General features: G+C 36.4%; 3 protein-coding genes across 6 annotated transcripts; all 3 read left to right on the top strand.

The window, feature by feature from the left end:
- The first annotated feature begins 1,264 nt into the window (after positions 1–1,264).
- LOC137736514 (zinc finger BED domain-containing protein RICESLEEPER 1) lies at positions 1,265–5,065 on the top strand. Its single transcript, XM_068475774.2, is given in 4 exon segments — positions 1,265–1,272; positions 2,443–2,584; positions 3,466–4,724; positions 4,853–5,065. Coding segments are annotated over 3 exon segments (1,386 nt in total). The 3' UTR covers positions 4,702–4,724; positions 4,853–5,065.
- Positions 5,066–7,359: 2,294 nt separating this feature from the next.
- LOC137738249 (zinc finger BED domain-containing protein RICESLEEPER 2) lies at positions 7,360–10,673 on the top strand. 3 transcript variants are annotated; one of them, XM_088682255.1, is made up of 3 exons: positions 7,360–7,460; positions 8,434–10,128; positions 10,256–10,673. In XM_088682255.1, exon 2 carries the CDS (start codon positions 8,436–8,438, stop codon positions 10,113–10,115), a length of 1,680 nt encoding a protein of 559 aa, XP_088538381.1. In that variant the 5' UTR covers positions 7,360–7,460; positions 8,434–8,435; the 3' UTR covers positions 10,116–10,128; positions 10,256–10,673. The 3 variants fall into 3 exon arrangements, with proteins under 3 accessions (XP_088538381.1, XP_088538383.1, XP_088538382.1); XM_088682257.1 differs by having other exon boundaries at positions 7,414–7,536; XM_088682256.1 differs by having other exon boundaries at positions 7,443–7,608.
- A 4,911-nt stretch (positions 10,674–15,584) lies between these two features.
- LOC137738036 (Galactosyltransferase family protein) lies at positions 15,585–19,564 on the top strand. 2 transcript variants are annotated; one of them, XM_068477640.2, is made up of 8 exons: positions 15,585–15,914; positions 16,155–17,097; positions 17,468–17,700; positions 17,824–18,099; positions 18,402–18,530; positions 18,662–18,838; positions 18,925–19,032; positions 19,154–19,564. In XM_068477640.2, the coding sequence occupies exons 2-8, from the start codon at positions 16,293–16,295 to the stop codon at positions 19,358–19,360; spliced, it is 1,935 nt and encodes a 644-aa protein (XP_068333741.2). In that variant the 5' UTR covers positions 15,585–15,914; positions 16,155–16,292; the 3' UTR covers positions 19,361–19,564. The 2 variants fall into 2 exon arrangements, with proteins under 2 accessions (XP_068333741.2, XP_088539444.1); XM_088683318.1 differs by having other exon boundaries at positions 15,756–15,914; positions 16,403–17,097.
- The last annotated feature ends 4,225 nt before the right edge of the window (positions 19,565–23,789 follow it).

Genomic DNA, 23,789 nt, shown 5'->3' with positions numbered 1-23,789 from the left:
CTAATTGTCTTAGTGATTCGCGACTATTAGGGTTTTTAGACAAGTAATTTGATGCAATTTTTGTTGGAACATTACTCTGAAATTGAGGAGGGCTTCTTGTGATTAGTAATTGTAAATTCACTTAAGGTGAACATCACGCTCTTAAGGGTTGCATGATTTTTCAAAGGGTTTTCCCAAAGCTTAATGAGTCTTGCATGTTTATATTTGATCTGAACATCACAAACGGGTTGCATGTTAGATATACATTTTCGCTTGAACATCACGATGAAGATATGCATTAGGAAAACCTAACCTTCAAAGCATGTATGTGGAAATTCATAAGTAGTTGGTAAAACTGCGTAGGATTGTTAAGGGGACGGCAGAACCCTAGACTTTTACAAATTGATTTTCTTTGAATTGTTCTCTAGTTAATTTCTTTAATTGTTTTATTTTAAAATTCGTTTTTATTATATTAAATTCTAAAATCAACATTTTCCAAACTTTGTTTTCAATAATTAATTAAGAGTTGGTTTTAAACACAAATTATTCATTCAATCTCTGCGGAAAATGACCTTGCTTGAGCTGCTATACTACGACAACCTTATACTCTTGCAAGTGTTTTTAAGTGTTTTTATCCCTATTTTTGCAAGTGGTAAAAATCATATCAGCACTCGCCTAGGTCGCAATTCAGTTAGATAGAAAATAGATAACTTTCATTTTTCATTTTATTTTTTTCCAATAAATTGTAAAGAGACTTTTTGCATACTTAAATGAACACACATTATATCCTTATTTCATATGTTTTCATTATGTTCCAATACTTCATAATATATATATGCATTATATTTTGTAGTTTACGATGAAATTATATATATTTTAAGTATAAGCAAACATTTATTTACACAAAATATGATAGTTACTTAAATCTGCCTAGACGCTAGGCCCTAGCCTGTTATCCGACTATTGTCTAGCGTCTTTTAGAACTTTGTTATTTACTGGAGATGATTCAATTGCCAATGGCCATAAGGAGCCCTTAGACACTAAAATTTCTCTAAGGCCATCTCTAATTGAAGGAGGGCCAAATGACTCATTTTAACCTTATAGTCTTCTAAGAAATTAATATTTTAATGAACAGTGTTAAGCCATATTTCATATCATCTCCAACCGAGGGGTCAAATGACCATAAGCCAAACATAGCTTTGTGATAAAAAATCATCTCCAACCTAGGGGCCAAAGGATCATACTATGAAATGTAAAAAATTGAAATAAAATTAGGTAAGATAATATGGAATGGTAAAAAGTATGTGAGAAATAGTGTAGGAAAAAAAATTAAAAATTAAAAAGAAATCGTCATAAAAAAAAAGTGAATTGGAAAAAAAAAAAAATCCTCCAAAAAAAAAAATGTGGGCTGGCTCATCGGGCTAGCTGGCTGGCTGGAGATGGCCAACCCACTAGCCTGATTGGCTAGTTTTGATCCGGTAGGGCCCATAAGTTTTTTGGTCTAATTCTTGGTTGGAAACAATTTTCGTATTATTTTAGACTACTTTTGACCTTATTATTATCTAACTGGATCGATTGAAGATGGTCTAATAAACACCGCATAGCACCCTTCTTATTTGTTAAAAAGTTGAAATCGAACCAATACGGTTGGATTGATTTGATTTGTCCTGCTTGAACAGTTCAGCACCTTTTCTACCTACTTAGGGCTAGCCGGCTAGGGTTGCTCAATACATCTAAAAGCTATGAACCAAACGAAAATTGAATTAAGTTAAATGAAATTATTTTATTTAGCCAGGAAAGGTTGCCCACTTTTTAACCTTGTCGAGTCTGATTGACATGACGCAATGCTCCTTCGGCTGTGTCTCAGGATTTTCCAAGCAAATGAGTGTTTTCCTCATAAGTGCCAGAGATCTTGGCTTTTTTTTTCTCAATGAGATAGAGATCTTCTGACAAGTTGATGATAGCTTTTGACAAAATTGTGTTCTCATTTATTTGTGTAAAGTACCATCTAAATTTTTTTTTTTTTTTCGCACACTTTTAAATGTTCTATCACAATCGCTACTCTTATTTATTTTTTGCTTGAAATAAACTTCAAATTCGTAATTTACATAAAACGTTTTGCTATGATTTTAAATATTGAATGAATCACACAATAATGATTAAGGAAGGTTAAAATACTTTAGTAAGCATTTTCCGCTCAAAACCAACAGATTGTCTAGGTGCAACGACTAATTGGTCTTTATTTTTAAAACGAAATTTTTTTTTTACTGTACCGAAGAAATTCTACTATTTAAAAAACGAAACTCGTCGTGAACTTTATGTATTTTATATTTTAATATTAGTTTTGAGTCTAATATTAATGAGTCTGATTTCACTAAAATCATAAAATAAAAATTGAGCTTGCCACGTGTACGGTTCCGATGCTGTACTCTTTACTCTCCCGCCAAAATGATCGTTACACAGCCGACTCGTATACTTTGTTTCTCTCTCACCGGTCTCTTCCTCTTCTGGGAGAAGCCCTAAATTCCTGTGTGCCTCTTCTTTCCCCTTTTTCCATCGGGCTACTGCTGTTCTCACGACTCCGACCACCTCCGTACCTAAGGAGGTTAGATTTCTCCTCAAAATTGTACCTTTTTAATACTTTCTTATCAGAATACATTCTTTGGGAGATATTATCAATTAAATGTTTCAAATATTAATCACACATGTTTTGCTTCATGTATTCTAATTCCTTTTTTATGCTTCACTTTTTTGTTTGGGTCAGGATTATTCTGTCTTTTTATATACCAATTAGCGTATTTGTATAATTTCTCTTTTCGTTATAATATTTTTATGATCAGATTTTTGGTAATTTTGTTAATGGGTTTCCATGAAAATACTCAAATCTTACTATTTGAGTGTGCTTTGAGCGTTTGGAAACAAATTTAAAAGTGTTTTAAATGAAAATAAAATCACTTTAATTGGTTTTATGGAGAAGCGCATGGACTTTAGAAGTAATTACTTTGAAAAACAAGGGATGAAGATTTTAGGGTTCGTTTGATAACATTTTGTTTTTAGTTTCTACTAAAAAATGGAAAACTGAAACATTGTTTGACGACGGACCAAAAATTGGAAGCTATTTCTTGTGTTTGAAAAGTTGGTTTTGTTTTTTTTTTCCTCAAAAATGACTAGATGAATACATACGAGTGTAAAGGAGTCATTCGAAAATTATGTGTTTAGTGCATTTGTAAAGATTTTGTTGTAGGTTTTTGGTGCACGAGTAGTTCATTGATAGTGTTTATGTAGTGCATATTTGACAATTGAGTCAAGAAACTTTAAAAATTCCGTCATCCAAACATAGGGTTAGTTCCATAATGCAAGACAATTAGATGGCATGCTTGAATTATTAGTAAAAGGATGGGGTTTCTGAGTTTCTAATTATTGTGTGTTTCTTAGAAAGTGTGGGGGTTTTCCTGACTACTAATTGAGCTTTTGGTTTCTGAACAGAAGATAATGGGTACCAAAGAAATCTTGAAGAAATTTGACGGGCAGATTAGCCTCTCGGTGGACATTATGATGAACGAAAAAAACTTTGATCGTTATCTATGCCTTTCTGCACATTTTGTTGATGAGAAATGGGAGCTGAAAAAGCAGCAGGTTTATTTCCGTTCTCTTGAAGATACCAATAATCTCCTTCCTGAAGACGAAGATTGGGGCATTTTTAGTTCCCTTAAGAAATGGGGCATTGAGGACAAGGTATCCACACTCACTATGACCACTGATGGTGTGTATAATGAGTTAGCTGGATTTGTGAAGGGTCGGATCCAAGAAAAGAAAGAACTCCAACTTGATGGTCAGCTGTTTCGCGTGTATTGTTGTGGGGAATTAATTGGCGAAATGGTGAATGGTGCGTTTCAAAAGATTCAAGATATCATTAAATAAGTTGACCCGTTGTATTCTGTTGCAAATTTACCATTGTGGTATCTCACTAGTAGCAAGCTTAAAGAAGCTCTGGAGTTATGGTCTAAGGGAGAATTCTCCTCGGTAGATGAGACTTTTTACGAAGTACCATCCACTGAGGAATGGAAGAAAGTTGAAGGTGTTTGCAAAGTTTTGGAGAGCGTATATATAGTATCAAATGCATTGTTTGAAACAAAAGATCTAACTGCGAATGTTTATCTTTGTCGCCTTGATGAGCTTCGCGATGTTCTGACGCAAATGCACAATGACTCAGACGGTTTTACTAGAAAAATAGCTGAGGGCATGCTGAGTAAGCTTGACAAGTATGTGAACGACATGTTTTTGCATTTGGCAATAGCTGCAGTACTGGATCCTCGGTTAAAGATGCAATTTGTAGAAACTATTTGTTCAAAAGTTAAGGGTGCAGAGGGAGGCTCACGAGTTGCAGCTGTTTTGGAGGCCATTCACAAATTGTTTGATAAATATTCGCTGGACGTGCAAATGAATAATTACCCTTCAGTAGGATCAGACTTGCATCGCTATTTGGGAGAAGCTGTTGTGCCTTGGAGTCAGAATTTCACTGCATTGGCTTGGTGGAAGACCGCAGCTGCCCGGTATCCTACTGTTTCCAAGATGGCACGCGATTTTTTGGCCATTCCATTTTCTATTGCAACTTCATATGAGGCATTCTACATTGAACCAAGGCCAGCAATGAAAAATTTAGTTGGCTTGGAGCCAGGCTTGGCAAATGCCTTTTTATTCACCCGATCGAAGCTTGTCTAGTAGGCATGGAAGAATGTTAACAGGTTAACTTACACCTCAAGCTTCCTTCTGTGTTCCTTTGTTTTAATTGCCGTTTTTAATTTTTTTTTTACTTGCTATATTCTCCCAGATGATATTTTTTATGTTTTTATTTTTCTGTTCCATTTTTCAGCATTTGATGACTTGAACAGGTACTTGGCTTTTGTGATGACCTCTATTTTGGAAGACTTTTCGGAACTCCACTAGAGAGATTGAACATCTCCTTTTGTTTTTGGTTGTAACTTGCAATTGTTTGTGAACTTGTTCCCCTTGGATGGTGAGAACTGGTTAACTTTATGGCTGGAGATGGTTTAATATATGTATCAAGTTGAGATTGCTTACCTTATTTCTTGTATTTGTGTGTGCATAATCAAGGATAGTGCTATTCGCGCACATCTTTTTACTTTTCACACATTTTTGTTAATTTTTTATCATTGATCTTGTTCAATTCAATCGATTTGACTGTCAAAATTTAAAAGAGATGTGTGTGAATAGCATTGTCCTTAATTAATATGTAGAATTGCAATTACGTTGGAAATATTGGTTATTTGACTTGTTCATGAGGACAAAATGGACGTGACTCATGTTCTATTTGACAACAAAATGTTTTCGAAAAATTCTAAATTACAAAAGTATATGGCGTGCTTCGTTAATTTTACCATTGAATCCAACGGGGTCAACTATTTACCTTAGGCCACGTTTGGTGTATCAGTAAACTTAATAAGTAATTTGGTCTTTTTAACAAGTAATTAAAATTTGTTTTAATGCTAGACATCATTTAAGGCCTAGAGTATAGAATAGTAATCGCCGTTGGATCATCAACTATGTATCGATCCATATAAGTCTTGGTTGTCAATGCCTCATGATTATCAACCACAAATATCATCCGTTACCAGACTCTACGTATCCATCTCCTTCCTCTTATCAAACCTTAAATCTACAAACTCCATAGTCGTCGTCCCATGCTCCAGCTTAGGGCTGGTGGCAACTCTTTCTATATTTCTAGCCTTTCTCCTTTATCTTCTTATGGATTTTTATTTATCTATTTTTCATCTTAGTATTTCCGTCAATAAGTGTCTTCTTGGTGAAGTTGTTTATGAGTCTTTCTTCGTGAGTATTAAATTTTGTGTCGGTATGTTATCGGTTCCTTTGGGTCCACTTTGTTGGAATTAATATCTTCGTTGATTGTGTTGCGCAGAAATTTCATAGTGATATGAACATTAATTGGTTCATAGTCAGTTCCTCTTCAGAGTCCGTTATGATCATTGTCAAAATGTATCCTCACGCTCATTATAGTCAGAACTTTGTGTAAAGAAATATTTTTCAAGAATGAAGTTTCTTTGTAAGTTACAGAAAAGTTTTGTTCAAGTCAATACTTAATTATTACAAAGACTTTTACAGACTTACAAGTTAGAAGTCATAAAAAGTTGCTAAAGAGACTTTTAAGAGATTTTTTATAGATTTTCTGTCGTCTTATCGTTTAACGTCAATTCTCATCCCAATATAATAAAATATTATGTTAAAAATATAAGGTGACAAAAAGCTAATGAAAAGTTTCACTTTTGAAAAAGTCTTCATAGCATTTATCTTTATTCAATACAAAATGATTTTTACAAACTCCTTACAGGTTTATATTGAATATACCTAAACTAAAAAATCAAGCAAAGTCCATCAAGCTTCATATACAATACATCTCCCTAAATTTTAATTTTTAAATTATGTGAAAGTGTCTCGTTTAGTTAAATTTCAGTTCATTTCAAACTTGATTTATTTCTAACAAGTAAAACGTTAAGAAAAATAAAATAAAGACACCATTAGGATGCCACCAGGATCCTCTCCAGATCTTTTTGGTGAGGATCTTATAAATTCGTAAATTGTGTCTGCTCATCATACATTATTTTAATTTTTAAATTATGTGAAAGTGTCTCGTTTAGTTAAATTTCAGTTCATTTCAAACTTGATTTATTTCTAACAAGTAAAACGTTAAGAAAAATAAAATAAAGACACCATTAGGATGCCACTAGGATCCTCTCCAGATCTTTTTGGTGAGGATCTTATAAATTCGTAAATTGTGTCTACTCATCATACATTGTGCGATCAATTTTTATCATGTACTGTTTGTGTTTAATTTTAAATAAAAATATTTAAAATAATTTCTAATTGCATGATGTACGATGAACGAACGAACATAATTCATGAATTCCTAAGATCCTCATAAAAAGGATCCTACAAGAATCCGAATTCATTAGGATGTCGGGCTGGTTTGGTATTGCTGTGCTTTGAAGAAAAAAAAACTACTTTTGCTGTGCGGTGAGAATAAGCTCATTTTTACTGCTTCACATTTTCAGTTTTTTTTCACCTAAAACTGTAAAAATGTGCTGTTTTTAAGTGTTTACCAAATATCTTTTTAAATTTAACATTTTTTTATATTCATTTTTTATAAAAACACCTCAGCAACACATCAGTAGGTAGTCTAAAAAGGCTCTTCCAAATGTGAAGCGAGCGACTTAGTGAAACGAGAAAACGAAAAGTCACTTTGTCCTGTACACCAAAAAGCAAAAATTAAGACATGTCTTATCAATAACCCTGCCACGTGTACGGCTCCGATGGTGTTTCTTTTTTAACTTTCCCGCTAAGCTATTCATACGCTCCGTCTTTCTCTCTCTGTCTGGACTCTAGTGTCTATTCCATTTCCCACGACCCCAAAATCCCTTGAGCGACTGCGACTCGACGCGGACGAGGTTCGTCTTCGTCCTCCACTCAAGATTTCACCTTTACTGTTCATCTATCAAAATCGACGTTTGAATTACCTATTTCGTACGCTTCTCTTCCTGTGATGTCGTTCCGTGTTGTGCTTTCTGCGTTTTATTCTTCTTTTTTGTTCTGAGGGTCTGGTCTTTTCTGCCGTTTTCGTGCTTTTTCATTTACCAATATTGTAGTTTTTTGTGGTCATCTTTGTATTATCTTTAGTGGGCGAATAAATATTCAATTTTTACGATCTCTTGTGTAATATTTTTACTATATTGTTAATGCGTTTCCATGATTGTGCGCCAAGATTACTTTTTTGGTTGTTTTGTAGTAATTTAACTTGGAAATCTTGTGTTTTTGTTTACTAATATTGTCAATTTTTTTGTGTATTTTGTGTTTTTTATTTTATTTTATTTGTGATCTTTGAGTTCACAGTTTGGTGGATGAATATTAGAATTATGTTTTTCAGAATTTAAAGTAAGATTCTTGATTATATGGTTAATGATTATCCCTGATTGTGCCCCAAGATTACTCCTTTTTAGTACTTCAATGGTTCAACTCGAAACACGAAAGAGAAATAGATTTTATACATGAATCTAGGCGGCCTTTCTTATTTTTTAAGCGCTTAGCGATTAATCATGATGGTGACAAGCTGCCTAGCACCTAAGTGCGCTAGGTGGGGACTTTTAGAACACTAGCTATGGTGCTGTTAATCTTGTTCTGGCTGGGCTTAGACGTATCTGGGTCATTCTCTAGTCTATTTGTATCCTTGTGAATAAAGCTTCTGCTGTTATGAATTCACTGTAAGATTTTTGGTTGTGTTGTTAATGGGGTATCCACGATTCTGCACCAAGATTACGTTTTTAAGTACTTTAACTCCGTAGCACAGAATGAATAGATGTCATACGTTAATTAGTAGAAAAAATGATGGGTTTGATATGGTACTAATAATCTCGTGTTTTTCAGATATGCCTGGGGTTTCTGCAACCAATGAAAGTGACAACAGTGGTGATAGCAAGGATGCCAAATCCTCTTCATCAGTTTCAGTTACAAAGGGCAATGTGAAGGTACGTGAATACGATCCAAGAAAGGATTTGAGGGCTCTTGGACAGTGGATTTGCTCTAACCAAGATCCACCCAAGTATTTTGAAAATGTGGATTACATACAGTCAATTGGCGTGTTTAACCAGCTGTTTAAGCCTACTTTCAATGAGGTTGAAAGTGAATGCATGGAAGAATATGAGAGAATGAAAGTGGAAACTAAGAAAGTATTAAGAAACTTTGATGGACAGATTAGCCTCTCTGTGGACGTACTCACGGACAACAATGACTTTGGGCAGTGCAGCAATAACTTGGGACAACACTACAGTGATTATTTGTGCATTTCCGCGCATTTTATTGATGAGAAATGGAAGCTGCGAAAGTGGGTTCTTTACTTCTGTACTCTTTCGGTTTCGGGCCAGTCTGATGATTTACTTAAAAAATGTGAAGATCGGGGCATATTTAGGTCGCTGGAAGATTGGGGCATTGAGAACAAGATATTCACACTCACTATGGGTAATGATAAGTTCTGTAATGAGGTGGCTGAGTATGTGAAAAGGTACATCCAGGTAAAGAAGGAACTCCGACGTAATAGTCAGCTGTTTCGTGTGTATTGTTGTGGGGATCTGTTCCGTGAAATGGTGCAGGATGCATTTGACAAGATTGAAGATATCATTCACAAGGTCCGTCGAGTGTATACTTTTACAACTGATTACCCCATGTGGTTTCTCAAAATGGCCAATCTACAAGAAGCTCTGAAATTGTGGTCTATTGGAAAACTCTCTTCCAAGGATGTGATTGACTCTCACGACGTACCATCCCCAGAGGAATGGAACAAAGTTGAAGGTGTTTGTAAAGCTGTAGAGAGCATACATGAAGTATCAGGAGCATTATTTGAACCAGATATACAAGTAACTGCTAATGTTTATCTTTATCACCTTCATGAGCTTCGTGAAATGTTGACCCGAATGTCCATGGGCTCAGAGGGTTTTAATAGGTCAATAGTTGAGGGCATGTTGGGAAAGGTTGACGAGTACTGGGATCACATGTTCTTGCTGTTGGCAATATCTGCAGCACTGGATCCTCGATTCAAGATGAGATATATTGAATTTGTTTGTTCAAAAGTTGAGCGTAGGGACGGAAACTCACAAGTTCCAGCTGTTTTGGATGCCATTCGCAAACAGTTTGATGAATACGTGATCCGTTTTCCTGAAAAAAGGAACAATGCGAGTTATTCACATTCAGAAGGGCAGTCCGATCCTCCTGTACGTGCCAATCATACTTTCACTGTGTTGCAAGACTACCAGCAGTTTATCCAATCGAATCATCACCCTGCAAAAATATCAGAATTGGATATATATTTGGACCAACCTGTCTTGCCTTGGAGTCAGGATTTTAATCCATTGGCTTGGTGGAGAAGTGCAGCAGCCAAGTACCCTACCCTTTCTCGGATGGCACGTGATTTTCTGGCCATTCCAGTTTCTCTTTCGACTTGTGGCGAGGCATACTACACTTTATCAAGGCCAGCTGATGAACATATGATCTGCTTGAAGCCGGACTTGATGAATGCCTTAATGTGTGCTCGAAGCTGGGCTTATAGGCGCTGAAGAACATTAGCAGGTAATGAATACTACCTTCTCCTTTGTTCTTCTTCCCTTTTCTGTTCTTAATCATATCAGTATCTATCCTGCAAGATGCAAGACTGCTCACAATGCTTTTTTTTCCGTTCATTTGCGTGCTTGAACAGGTGCGTTTTTTGGGTTTTTTGCTGCCTCATTTTTGGAAGGCCAGAGAGAATCAATTTAGCTGAGCATTTGACGTGGACATCAAGTTACGTACTTTTGAAGTTTGAACTCCATTTGACACCGGCGGAGATTGAAAACCGATCATTGTTGCATTAGAACTGTTTTTTGAACAGTCGTTACTGGATGCCTCCACGTCTTGAGATGCTTTGAAATTCGGATGCTGAAAATTGGCCCCTCTCCCTGTGTATTTTGCGGTTCCGATTTCAGGGCGGAGTTTGCTGCTTAATATCGTGCTTTATGAACGTAAATCTGAAGCAAGTAGTTACCTTGTTCTTTCTAAATACTCGTGGTTGCCCATTTTTTGATGTGTTTTCGACACAGATCGATTTTTCTTTTACATGAAAGATCGATTCGGTTCAACCTTGCGAGATCATCCAAGAGAAAGTTTGGTCTTTAGAGGCGGAGAAAAGAAGCTGATGAGCCGGAGAAGCTTAAAAAACAAATAATGAGTAGTGAAAACATTTACTTCTCCAGTACGGACTGCTTTGCGTTTGAGGTCTTGCATTTGGTTCCCTCCTCGTCCGACGTAGATGTGGTAAACCGGAACACATTTACAACAAAAACAAGCAATAATTCTAATGGAAACACGTTTTTACAGCACGGGTCCCTCAAATCATTGTAGTTGCTAATTGAACATTGTAATTAATGTAACATGTACACTCCATATTTTACTATCTGGAGTTTAAAATATTTTTCACGTAATTTAGAATTTCTTCTAAAAAAGAAATTTAGTCACAAATAAGTTAACTTTAAAAGTGTACTCATCTCTACACTCAAACTCGAATCGCGTTCAAAATTTCCACTTAGTTTATAATAAAGTAAAATATTATTGACTAAAAAAAAAAATTAAAAAAAAAGGACACGTCCTCTTACCAACGTAACCATTTTACGCTAATTTAAAAAGTGAGTTGAACTTAAATTGTACACTTTCTTTATGTATTTCTTCTACATCTCTACCCCTATCATTCCTATTAGGGAGGGGTAAAATACCCATGGATTTGGGTAATCACGGTTACCCGCCCATTTAAAGTTCACAGCTACGGTTGTTTAGACGAACAAACGATTTATCAGTGAAATTTAAATGGGCGGCTATGAGTATTACCTGCGGTTATAACGGGTATTCACCGGTTATGGATATTACCCCCGATTATAACCAGTATCCATTTACCCATTTAATGTGTGTATATGAATGTTGTACACTCATAAAGAAAATAGAAGATATTGTGTACCACTGCGATGGGACGTTGTCGATCATCAAGACCTTCCCTTTGTAGGTGCTAAGATATATCTATTAGAGAGGAGAAGGACTAAGGATTGCTTTTTTTTTTTTTTTTTTTTTTGAGATAACTGAGGGTACAATGTAAACCTTCTGTGATCACTTACCTCTATTGAATTCATGATAATTGATGTCGGTGTTCATAAATGAGATACTAATTTAATTTATACATTTCTTTTGTAGGCCTCTTTTAGTGATAATGAGTCGATGAGACTTTGTGATTGAACGTGCTAAAGCATTAGTGTTCGAAAGTATTTAGTTTCGGAATATCTTTGGAGTTTTGAATCATCCAGTATTCAAGATAATGACTATTTTTTGTTTTTAAAAGGTTTACTTTGTAATCATATGCATTATAATTAAAGACTTGCTTGAGTGTAGTAGAAAAATATCGTTCATAAACTATTATTTTAATTATTGGAATTGTATGAGGTCTTAAATGATTAAAATAGGGAAATGCATGCTAAAATATACCTATAACGGTGTTTAATTGTCAGAAAACGAAAATTATGACAAATTTTTTCTTTTGTAATTTTCAAGTTGTTAAAAAAAAACATGTGGATGGGTGAAAAAATGGGTAAAAAAAAGATAAACGGGTAAATGGTTATGGTTAAATGGGTACACGGTTATGGGTATGGTTAGCCGTTTATAAACGGTTATGAGTATGAGTATAACCGCTTATAAACGGTTATATTTATGCAATTACCCAACGGGTAAACAGTTATGTGGGTATGAATATAAACGGTTATAGGTAAATAACATCGGTTACCCGCCCACTATAACCGTGCCCATCCCTAATTCCTATTCTATATCTTTCGTTTTCCCATTGTATTTTCCTCTCTCTATTCCAAAAATAGAAACTCAAAATAAAATGGTTATCAAGCCATCATCAGTAATATGAATTTTTTTCTTTTATCATTCTTAAAGAAAACAAACTAAATTGGCATAAGCAACATTTTAAAGTATGGTGGGACCAACAATTCACCGGGAGTACAAATACATGCTCTACAACTTCAGAAGGAGATTTAAATATATGTGCAAACTGTTAGAATTCCTCTGTCCTACATCGCCCAGAAGGCTTGGGAACAAGCCCTTTAAATAGAATTGCCTCACTCTAACTAACATCGAGGCATTTTGTAATAAAACCCCAAACATGACGGATTGAGCAGGTGCCCAAGTGGGGACAATATTGGTGTTGTTGGAGTGGGCCCATAGTTGTCTACCTAAAATTTAAGATGGTATCAGAGCCAGAGGACGGACCCGTACTACCATGTGAATGGGTTGGTCCCCTTTGGCCTCGCGCGAATGGATGAGCCCTGACTTGGCTCCACGTAGGCTAAGAGATACCACGTGAATGGGTGGGTCCCTATTGGCCCCGCGTGAACGAGTGAGCCCCAACTTGGTTCTACGTGGTTACTGATGTGTGGAACTCCAAGTGTGACCCATAAAATGGGGTCTCACGTGCGGGGGAGTGTTGGAATCCATTGTCTCACATTGGACAAAGGGAAAGAAAAAAATCAGTTTAAAGAGAATTACCCCACTTTAACTAACACATAGGCCTTTTGCAATAAAACCCCACACCTAACAGATTGAGCAAGTGGCCAAGTGAGGACAGTATTGGTGTTGTTGGAGTGAACCCTCAGCCTGTCTACCTGATATTTAATATGGTATCAAAGCCAATGGACGGACCAGTACTGCCACGTGAATGGTGGGTCCCCTTTAGCCTCGCGCGAATGGGTGAGCCCCGACTTGGCTCCACGTAGACCAGGAGATACCACGTGAATGGGTGGGTCCTTATTGGCCCCGCTTGAATGGGTGAGCCTCGGCTTGGCTCCATTTGGTTGTCGATGTATGGAACTCCATGTGTGAGGAATAAAAATGGGGTTTCACGTGCGGGGCAGTGTTAGAATTCATCTATCCCACATCGGCCAGAAAGCTTAAGAACAAGTCCTTTAAATAAAATTATCCCACTCTAACCATCACCGAGACCTTTTGTGATAAAACCTCACACCTGACGGATTAAGCAGGTGGCAGTGGGGACAATATTTGTTAGATCCCACATCGCCCAGGGAAGAGGATCCTCTATGTCTTATATGTACATGCCCACCTCCATATAGCACAAGGCATTTTGGGAGCTCACTGGCTTCGAAGTTCATCAAAACTCGGAAGTTAAGCGAGTTTGCGCGAGAGCAATCCTAGGATGGGTGACCCACTAGGAAGTTCTCGTGTGAATTCTCAGAAACAAAACCATGAAGGTATGGTCGAGGCACAAAGCAGACAATATCGTGCTACGGCGGATTCAAGCCTGGTTCGAGATGTGATAATTTAGTATTAGAGTCAATCCCTGGGCAAAAGTGTGCCGACGACGACTTTGGGCCCCTAAAGGGGAAGATTGTTAGATCCCACATTGCCCAGGGAAGAGGATCCTCTATCCCTTATACGTATAGTCCCACATCCATATAACACAAGGCCTTTTAGGAGCTCACTGGCTTCGGAGTTCATCGGAACTCTGAAATTAAGCGAGTTAACGCGAAAGCAATCTCAAAATGGATGACCCACTAGGAAGTTCTTGTGTGAGTTCACACAAAATAAACCCTAAGGGCGTGGTCGGGGCCCAAAGCGGACAATATCGTGCTACGGCAGAGTTGAGGCTGGGATGTAGTGGAGCCCGGGTCAGAATCTGACAGTATCGGTATTATTTGAGTAGGCACATAGCTCGTATACCTGAAACGTCCCCTTTGGCCCTACGTGAATGGGTGAGCCCCGACTTGGCTCCACGTAGGGCAAAAGATGCCACGTGAATTAGTGGGTCCCCATTGGCCCTGTGTGAACAGGTGAGCCCCAACTTGGCTCCACGTGATTGCCGATGTAGTGTGACCTATACAATGGGATCTCAAGTGCAAATGAGTGTTAGAATTCCTCTGTCTCACATCGGGCAGAAAGCTTGAGAACAAGCCCTTTAAATAGAATTATCCCACTTTAACTAACACCGAGACATTTTATGATAAAACCCCACACTTGACGGATTGAGCAGGTGGTCAAGTAGGGACAGTGTTGATGTTGTTGGAGTGGGCACATGACCTGTCTACCTGAAATTTAAGATGGTATCAGAGTCAAGGGACGGGCCAGTACTGCCACTTGAATGAGTGGATTCTTTTTTACCCTGCGTTAATGGGTAAGCCCCGACTTGGCTCCACGTAGACCAAGATATGCCACGTGAATGAATGGGTCCCCATTGGCCCCACACAAATAACTGGGCACCGACTATGTGGTTGCTGATGTGTGGAACTTCACGTGTGACCTATAAAATGAGGTCTCACATACAGGGGAATGTTAGAATTCCTCTGTCCCACATCGCCCAGAAGGCTTGAGAACAAACCTTTTAAATAGAATTACTCCACTCTAACTAACACCAATGCCTTTTGCAATAAACTCCAAACCTGACGGATTGAGTAGGTGCCCAAGTAGGAATAATATTGGTGTTGTTGGAGTGGGCCATGGCCCACCTACTTGAAATTTAACACAAAAAAACAACACAATGTATTGACCAATTGTCATAACTTATATCTCTAAACACAGTTAGACCTGGTTTGGTATTGAGGTGATTCTGAAAAAAGCTGCTATAAAAAAAAGCTGGGAGTTGTTTTTGTGTTTGGTAAACACTCAGCTTCAGCTTTTTTTCACAGTTTTGGGTGAAAAAAAACCAAAAACAAGAAGCTGCAAAACCCAGCTTTGAAAAACCGGTTTTTTTTCACATCTGTTTTACATAAAAGTTTACCAAACACTCTAATACTGTTTTTTTTTTTCAAAAGCACTTTTACAAAAAAGTTTACCAAACACTCTGCTGCTTTATTTCACAGCTGCTTATTCTCACAGCACAGCAGAAGCAGTTTTTTTTCAAAACACAATAATACCAAACTAGGCCTTAATCAATTTAAATCTAATCAAATCTACAGCTCTAAAAAATAAATTAAAATCGACAGTATGATCGGCACGCCTGGGCACACTGGATAATGACCCGGCAACCTCAATGTTGTTAATCAGACATTAATCATCTTTTGTAAAATCCAGACAAAACGTCGAACGGTGCGTTGACAAGGGAGCCTCCTAAAGACGACGCCGTATCGAAACCCCCCCGAATCTGCAGCATCTGAAACTCGATTTTTCTCACTGCATTAAGGTCACCCTAGCTTTCCATTTCAAGAACAACCCTTCTTAAAAGCTTGCAACTTTTGCATTTATAGTAAGATTGGATAGCAAATTTTGGTGCTTTTGCCTTTTTGGAGAATCAGATTTGGAAAAGCTCAACTTCTGGAGCACCATATAAGGTAATGCTTCTTCTGAGCTTATATTAGAAGCAGCTTCATTAAGGTTGCAATCATTTATTTTCGCTGATAGATACTTGATAGTGACACTGAAAGTCTGAATCTATATCCTCATCAGAAAGATGGAAAATTTTAGTAACATTTTTTAGTTCTGGGTTTTCTGGGGTTTTGATTTTTGAGCAATTTTTCCTTTGAAGTTTTGATTTTTAATTAGTTATTTTTGTGTATTATTGGGTATTGAAGAAAGAACAGTAGCATTCAATGTGATTGTGCAAGCTAAACTTTAGCAAGAATGTGAGAGAAGATGAGATTTCGGGAACTGGGTTTGATGCTCACTTGGGTTTACTGCTTATAGAAAGAGGGGATAGGAGTAGAGGTGTCATGGGGGTTTTGTATAAGCATCAGATTCGCCGGTTAACGAAAATGAAGAAGTGGTCCGGGGGCTTGTTAATCGTACTTCTTGCTATGATATTGGTTTTTCGATATTCCAGCATTGTCAAAATCGAGCCACCAACACAGGCGCCTAAGCAGTCGGCTGCTGAGTTCTTTGGAAACCATCCAACAACTAATGATTCTGTTATTGTGGATTCGGAGAAGAAAGGAGAAAAGCCATATAAGAAACCCCATTTTGTACAAGTTGATGGGCTGGATGATCTTTTTGCTTCACATGACATTTTCAAAGAAGGGTCGAGGGCCTTGCTTGTATGGCCTCACATGCATACCCTACTCTCTAGGTCCGATGCTTTGCCTGAAACAGCTAAAGGGGTTAAAGAGGCCTCCGTTGCGTGGAAAGACTTGTTGTCTGCAATTGACAAGGACAAGGCTTCCAAATTAAACAAAAGTGATAACGAGGAAGTCAAAAATTGCCCTTTCTCTGTAAGTACTTTTGACAAGATAGAGTCAAGATACGAGAATATACTTGATATCCCTTGTGGCCTCATTGATGATTCTTCCATTTCTTTGGTTGGCATTCCTAATGGGCACTCTAGAAGCTTTCAAATCCAACTCCTAGGCTCCCAACTTTTAGGAGAGTCTGAGCCTCCTATTATCTTGCATTACAACGTCAGTCTCCCCGGTGATAACATGACACAGGAGCCATTTGTAGTTCAAAATACATGGACACATGAACTTGGGTGGGGCAAAGAGGAAAGGTGCCCTTCTCACTGGTCTCCTAGCAACCTCAAAGGTAAATAACTAAATTTTCTGTTTAGACTTGGGACTGAGAGTGTCAAGTCCAACCTCTTTCGCTAGAACATTCTCACAATTTACTTATCATGTGATGGCTCAAATTTGAACCAAATATAGAACATTGTGTAAAAAATGTAAGTAAACTCATGGTATGCACGGCTCTAGTAAGATTTTTTTAATTTCTTATTTGTTATTCAAAAATGGTACTTACAACACTGTTTCCCAATATAGTCAAATCTCGATTGTTTGTTATTTTCTGCTTTCATTTTCTGTCACGTAAGAATGAAGGTCCCTTTAGAAATAAATAAAAAAAAATTTTAAAGGGGTTTTTGAGCTAGAAATCTAACATATTTTAACGAATTTGACAGTTGATGGACTTGTTCTTTGCAATGAACAAGCTGTGAGAAGCTCGTCGGAAGAAAATCTAAATGTGAGTCAGCCTAGTAGGGACATCTTGACCAATGTTTCCGGAGGTGCCTATGAAGGTTCCAATTTCCCATTTGTTGAAGGAAATCCCTTTACCGCCACATTTTGGGTTGGTTCAGAGGGATTTCACTTGACTGTGAACGGAAGGCATGAAACATCTTTTGCGTATAGGGAGGTAAGGTATGAATTATTGGTAATAAGCTAATAACAGATTATTGAACAAAATTTGTTGTTCTGCAAAACATTGCGTTTTTGTAGAACAATACAACCTACCTACAATACTTCTTTTCATATGCAGAAACTTGAGCCATGGTCGGTTTCCAAAGTCAGAGTGGCCGGTGGTCTGGACCTCTTATCTGCCTTAGCAAAAGGCTTGCCTGTTTCTGAGGATCATGATTTAGTTGATGTTGAGCACCTCAGAGCTCCGCCCACTTTGAAGAAAAGACTATTGATGTTGGTTGGAGTTTTCTCTACTGGAAATAATTTTGAGCGTAGAATGGCTTTGAGGAGGGCTTGGATGCAGTACAAGGCTGTGCGTTCTGGAGATGTGGCTGTCCGGTTTTTCATCGGCCTTGTAAGTTGAGCATTGCAGGCTGGGAGTGGTTTGCTTATATTTTTTGCTTAAATAGAAATTTAACCAACCGTTTCCAGAACAGATATGGGTGAAAAGAAATTTCTGCTACTTAGCTTTAGAGCTTGCTGCTCATTGCTTTCCTTCTTTTACTCTTTTACATTATGAACCTGAAGATGTGAAATAATCTCTGCGTTTAACATACTCCTCTGACTCCAACTTAGTGTTATAGTTGTGATATCAACATATTGATTGCTCGGAAAAATTGGCCGATAATGAGGTTGACAACTTTTTCATACATGCAGCACAAGAACAGCCAAGTCAATATTGAGCTGTGGCGAGAAGCGGAAGCATATGGAGATATCCAACTGATTCCATTTGTTGATTACTACAGCCTGATCAGTTTGAAGACAATTGCAATTTCTATTTTTGGAGTATGTTGATACAAATTTCTGCAAACTAAATTGTCCATGATTCATAACAACGTTTTTGTTATTGAACTTTTATTTGTTTTAGAAAATATATTGTTAGAAAAGTTACCAATCATCTTATCTTAAAAATGCAGACCAAAATCCATCCTGCTAAATATATCATGAAAACAGATGATGATGCTTTTGTTAGAATCGATGAAGTGATCTCTAGCCTCAAGGGCAAGCCGACCAAAGGTCTCTTGTATGGTCGAATATCCTTCGAATCTTCACCCGATAGGGACAAAGGCAGCAAATGGTTTATTGATAACCGGGTATTCACATCGGATTTCATTCTGCACAGTGCATTTTGCTTGTTTCACTTTGACTTTGTTTTTCTTATGAGTCTCCTTTTGTGCAGGAATGGCCATATGCTATGTACCCACCATGGGCCCATGGTCCAGGCTACATAATCTCTCGGGACATCGCCAAATTCATTGTCCGTAGCCACCAGGAAGGGGATCTCAAGGTAAAATTTCTTGTTAACTTTGTTTTGTTTTTCAAAAGACTGATAGTTGAAATACAAATGAGCAGGCTTTGAGTTGATTTTCTCACTCCTAAACTTACATCTCGGCGTTGTGACTTTTCAGCTCTTTAAACTAGAGGATGTTGCAATGGGAATCTGGATTCAACAATTCAAGTATAGGGGTCAAGAAGTGAATTATGTCACAGACGATAGGTTTTACAATGCTGGATGCGAGGCGAATTATATTCTCGCTCATTACCAAAGCCCGAGATTGGTGTTGTGCCTATGGGAGAAGCTGCAGAAAGAGCACGAGGCCGTCTGCTGTGAGTAAAAATGTCAACTTTAGGGGGAGTTGGTGGTTTTGGCAACATTGTGTTGGATAAAAGTTGTAACTGTACAGATATTCTTCAGCCTGAGGAAGTGGGATTTTGGATTGAACTCGTTTTTCTTGTTGGATCAAATGGTATTCTTTTGTTGATTTACAGTAAAGATTCTGGTGGTTTCCCACATCTAAGGGCTTTTTGGTTTTTCTCAATAGATCATATTGACCTCTTCAATGTCTTCATAGATATTCATGTAGCAAAAAAAATACCCAGAAGAATTTGCTCATGCTTATGAGCAAAAGTGCTTCGAGCCTGTTTAACGTTTTTGGTGTATAAGCACTTCTACTCATAAATACTTTTCTAGAACAACTTTTGTTAGAAGCATGCCAAATTGTTAAAAGAAAAAATCACTATAAAGTGCTTCAAAAGGCTCCACGCAAAGCATTTTTTTGGTCCTTTCAATGTTGACATGATCGCTTTTGATTGTCTAATCACGCTTCTAAACCTCAGAAATCAATACCAAACGAGCCATGTCCACAACATACTCTCAAATTGAAGAAACTTTAGTAGGGTTGGTCTATTAGTGTAAGTCTCATATTAAACAGAATCATTTTGGTATCAGATGAAATTAAAATACAATAATATTCTGTATTTTTATAAAAAAATCTTATGTAGCAAACGTGCTCGGGTGTATACATTTTTGTAAAATAAAAATATGTTACAAATAACGTGGTCGGATATTCCAGCACCCCAGATGGGTATTGGAAAAGAAGTAGTGGATGTATGACAATGGAGGGTGATGAGTTGACTTGTGGCTGTAAGCTCACCCCACCCAACCCAACCAGGCAACCACAACCCAACCTCCAGTTTTGGACCATGAGAAGTGTGGCACCAAATTAATAGAGATCAGATCAGATCAAGTGTCGCATCAAATTATTGTTATGTTATATGCAATGGTGGACCGACAGCCAACAGGGTCCTTTCCGAATTTTTTTTATGAGAATCTTAAGAATTTGTTAATTGTGTTCGTTCATCGTATATTGTGTAATCAGTTTTTATTAAATACTGTTTGTTTTTAATTTTAAATAAAAATATTTAAAATAATTTATGACCGCACAATATATGATGAACGAATATAATTGACGGATCTTAGAATTCTCACAAGAAGGGACCGGGTTCGACCTGCAGAGTCACATTTTTGTATACTTTTCAGCAGATGTGACATTTGGCATGCTGTTTGATGATCATTGGCCGGTGTGGATTGGACCAGAAGAAGATTGGCCAATCAAAAATATCCAAAGGGTAAGAACTTTGCCAACACAAGCGATTCTTGTTGGGACACGTATACAGAAGAAACTCGAGTGCGTTACCCTAGCTAAAAGTTTGTTGGAACTTTCGTGGATAAATACGAATATGTCGGACCAAATGATAAAAATATCGTCAAGGTTTTGGTTTTGGTTTTGATTGATGGGGAGGTTTTCAAGTTTTGGACCAATCATACTTGCTATCTAAATACCTCACGAGATATAAACTTCTACGTTACGGATGTTTGTAGATTTTATTTGGTTTCTCTCCTTGCGTAATTGGTTGAACCCTACTCGTAACACAGGGTTTGTTTTGAAATGTTATTAAAATGATCAAAACGCTTTCAGTGAATATGTTTTTAAAATAAATTTTTATTAAAAATCCAAGTAAATTCTAAAAAAAAAATATTTAAGTGATTCTTGGAAGAAGCATACATTTGGTGCTTCTTCTAAAAAAACACTTAAAATGGTTTGGAACTCAAGAATCAAAATCAATTTCATCAAAAACGTTTTTAGTCATTTTAAAATCAATTTAAAATGAGTTCTATAGAAGTTATTGTTAAAATTTGAACTTATTATAACAAAACAAAGAATAAAAATTATACAAGCGAGTCTTATCTGAATTTTGCTATTGAGAGGGTTTTAAAATAACATTCAGCTTGCTCTTCAAACTCGAATTCAGATTTTTTTTTTTTTTTTTCCCGTTCTCAATGAGATAGTGGTATTTATTTTATTTTTTGAGATGGACATAGTGGTATTTAAAGAAATCAAATTTGCAATTTATTTTACTTTATATTGGTATTAAGGGATATTAAACCAAAACAACTTTGTTTTAAAGTTGTATGTTCCAGAAAGCACCCAAGGGAATTTAATTTTATAAATTCGTACTTTTATGATCTACATAACAATTAGCATGCAGCATATCCACAAATTAAAAAAAAAAAAAAAAAAAAGGGAAAATACCTCCACCTTGTAAATATGGACGCCAAAGAAGAAAGATGTCAGAATCTTTGATGGGTAGGCTGAGATAGTTGATTAACCATCTAGCTAATCTGCTTTTGACTTTTTGTTAGATAATAAAATTAATAATTAACAAATTTAAAAGAAAAGTAATAAAAGTAGAGGAAAGAGGACTTGCTAGTTAAGTTACTCTGAGTAGTGTTGGTCTTAGAGTTGGTTAAGTATTGTTGTGCTTAAAAAAATAAAAACGTATGGTATGCTATAAGAATAAATAATTGTAAAATAAAGAAGTTGAGTATGTGGTCCAATGTCAGATCTCCATAACTTAGACAAGTCAGACCTCAGTGACCCCATTTGGAGTCACAAACTTGACAGGTTTGTCGCATGCAAAGCTCAAATTTCAATTTCCTTGTTCTTCCTTTCTATAAAACCTTCAATCTCTCTATGTTCCTATGTTGATTTTTAAGGTAATTGAAGGCCGCCAACCTTCAATCTGAAGAACTACAACGAGAAAGGGGTAAAGTAAAGGAGACGCGAGGATTGGTTGTGGAGGTTGATGTTCCTTACAGAGAAATTATTTTGAGAATTTTATTACATGAATACTATTCATCCGTGTTTAAAAAAATAAAAAAAAACTGATTTTGAGAAGCAACTCAAGCTTTTTTCTGATTATTTTGGCATAGGATTTTGAAAAGAAAAAAAAAACCGGATTTTTTTTTTTTTTTTACCAAACACATGATTTTTAACACAACTTTAAAAAAAATTAATCAATCTCAAACCACTGCTTAAACAACAAATTTTCCAAACTAAAATAATAACATCCCTTTCATATGATTTCCTAATACATATAGATATATTGACTTTACATTTCAGAAATTCTCCCCGATCCCGATCTATTTGAAAATAGTTATAATTCATTTATCATGTTTACACGTACATAAGAGCTTATGCCCAAAGGAAGCCGCAAATTATACCATATTTTACTAAATAGATATCCGTGTTATGATCCAAGTAAGTCTTAAAATATATATATATATATATATATGTATAAGATTTGTCCTTGTTGTATCTAAAAAATCTTGTTTTTTTTAACATAAAGAGATAACGAAGCCATTGCAATTGCCGGAAATACTAAGCCCACTAAAAGCACAAAAAAGGAGGGGAGACTGTTGAGAGTTATCATAGAATGGGTACCTCGATTTAATATTTGTACCTGTTATTTATTGTTATATTTATTGTTTTATATTTGAACCTTATATTGTTATAAAGATATCTTATAATTCATATATAATTGTTATATTATACTAAGTATACCTAAGTGAGTATATATATACTTAATAGGGATAGGGAGTCTATAAGTATATGTTTTAAGAAATATATATTAATTAATAAAATATAATAAATATATAAATAAATGGACCTATTCATCTTTCTACATGTTTCTAATTCATCTTTCTACATGTTTCTACATGAAATATATATATACGATAATCCACCCTTTTTATATTCGTATTAGTAGTTATTTTCTTGTCTTATAAATTTCATAATTTAATAAAATTTTAAGGTATTTCCTAAAAACTCCCAAAGAATTCATTATAATACAATCCAACAAAAAGGATTCTTAGTGGGGGATTATTTTCGGGAGATATAGAAAGATGCAAGACCTTGTTAACTAATTCCACGAAAGAAAGTGAAAGATCGAAGCTCCAATAGAAAAATATTGGAAGGGAAAAATACTTCGAAGATGAACCTGTTCCCATTCAATAGTCAGGAATTATTGATGGATTGTTTCGCTCCTGTATCTTCCAAAAGGAAAAAAGATATCTGAGAGCTGTTTCCTGGATCCGAAAGAGAGTACTTGGGTTCTCCCAATAACTAAAAAGTGTATCATGCCTGAATCTAACTGGGGTTCGCGGTGGTGGAGGAACTGGATCGGAAAAAAGAGGGCTTCTAGTTGTAAGATATCTAATGAAACCGTCGCTGGAATTGAGATCTCATTCAAAAAGAAAGAGAATGTATATTCTTCCTCGAATTTTTCATTGAGAGGGAAAAGATTAAATCCTTTTAAGAAATAAAGTTTTTGGTCGGAATGAAATATTAATCAAACCGAAAGAACCCTTAACTATAGAAAGGATTATAGAACGAATCACACTTTTACCACTAAACTATACCC

Source organism: Pyrus communis, chromosome 13, assembly GCF_041283825.1.
Source record: "Pyrus communis isolate YQ-2024b chromosome 13, ASM4128382v1, whole genome shotgun sequence".
Classification (NCBI taxonomy): Eukaryota; Viridiplantae; Streptophyta; class Magnoliopsida; order Rosales; family Rosaceae; genus Pyrus; species Pyrus communis.
The sequence above is the reverse complement of the archived record's forward strand: the minus strand, read 5'-3'. Positions and strand labels throughout refer to the sequence as shown.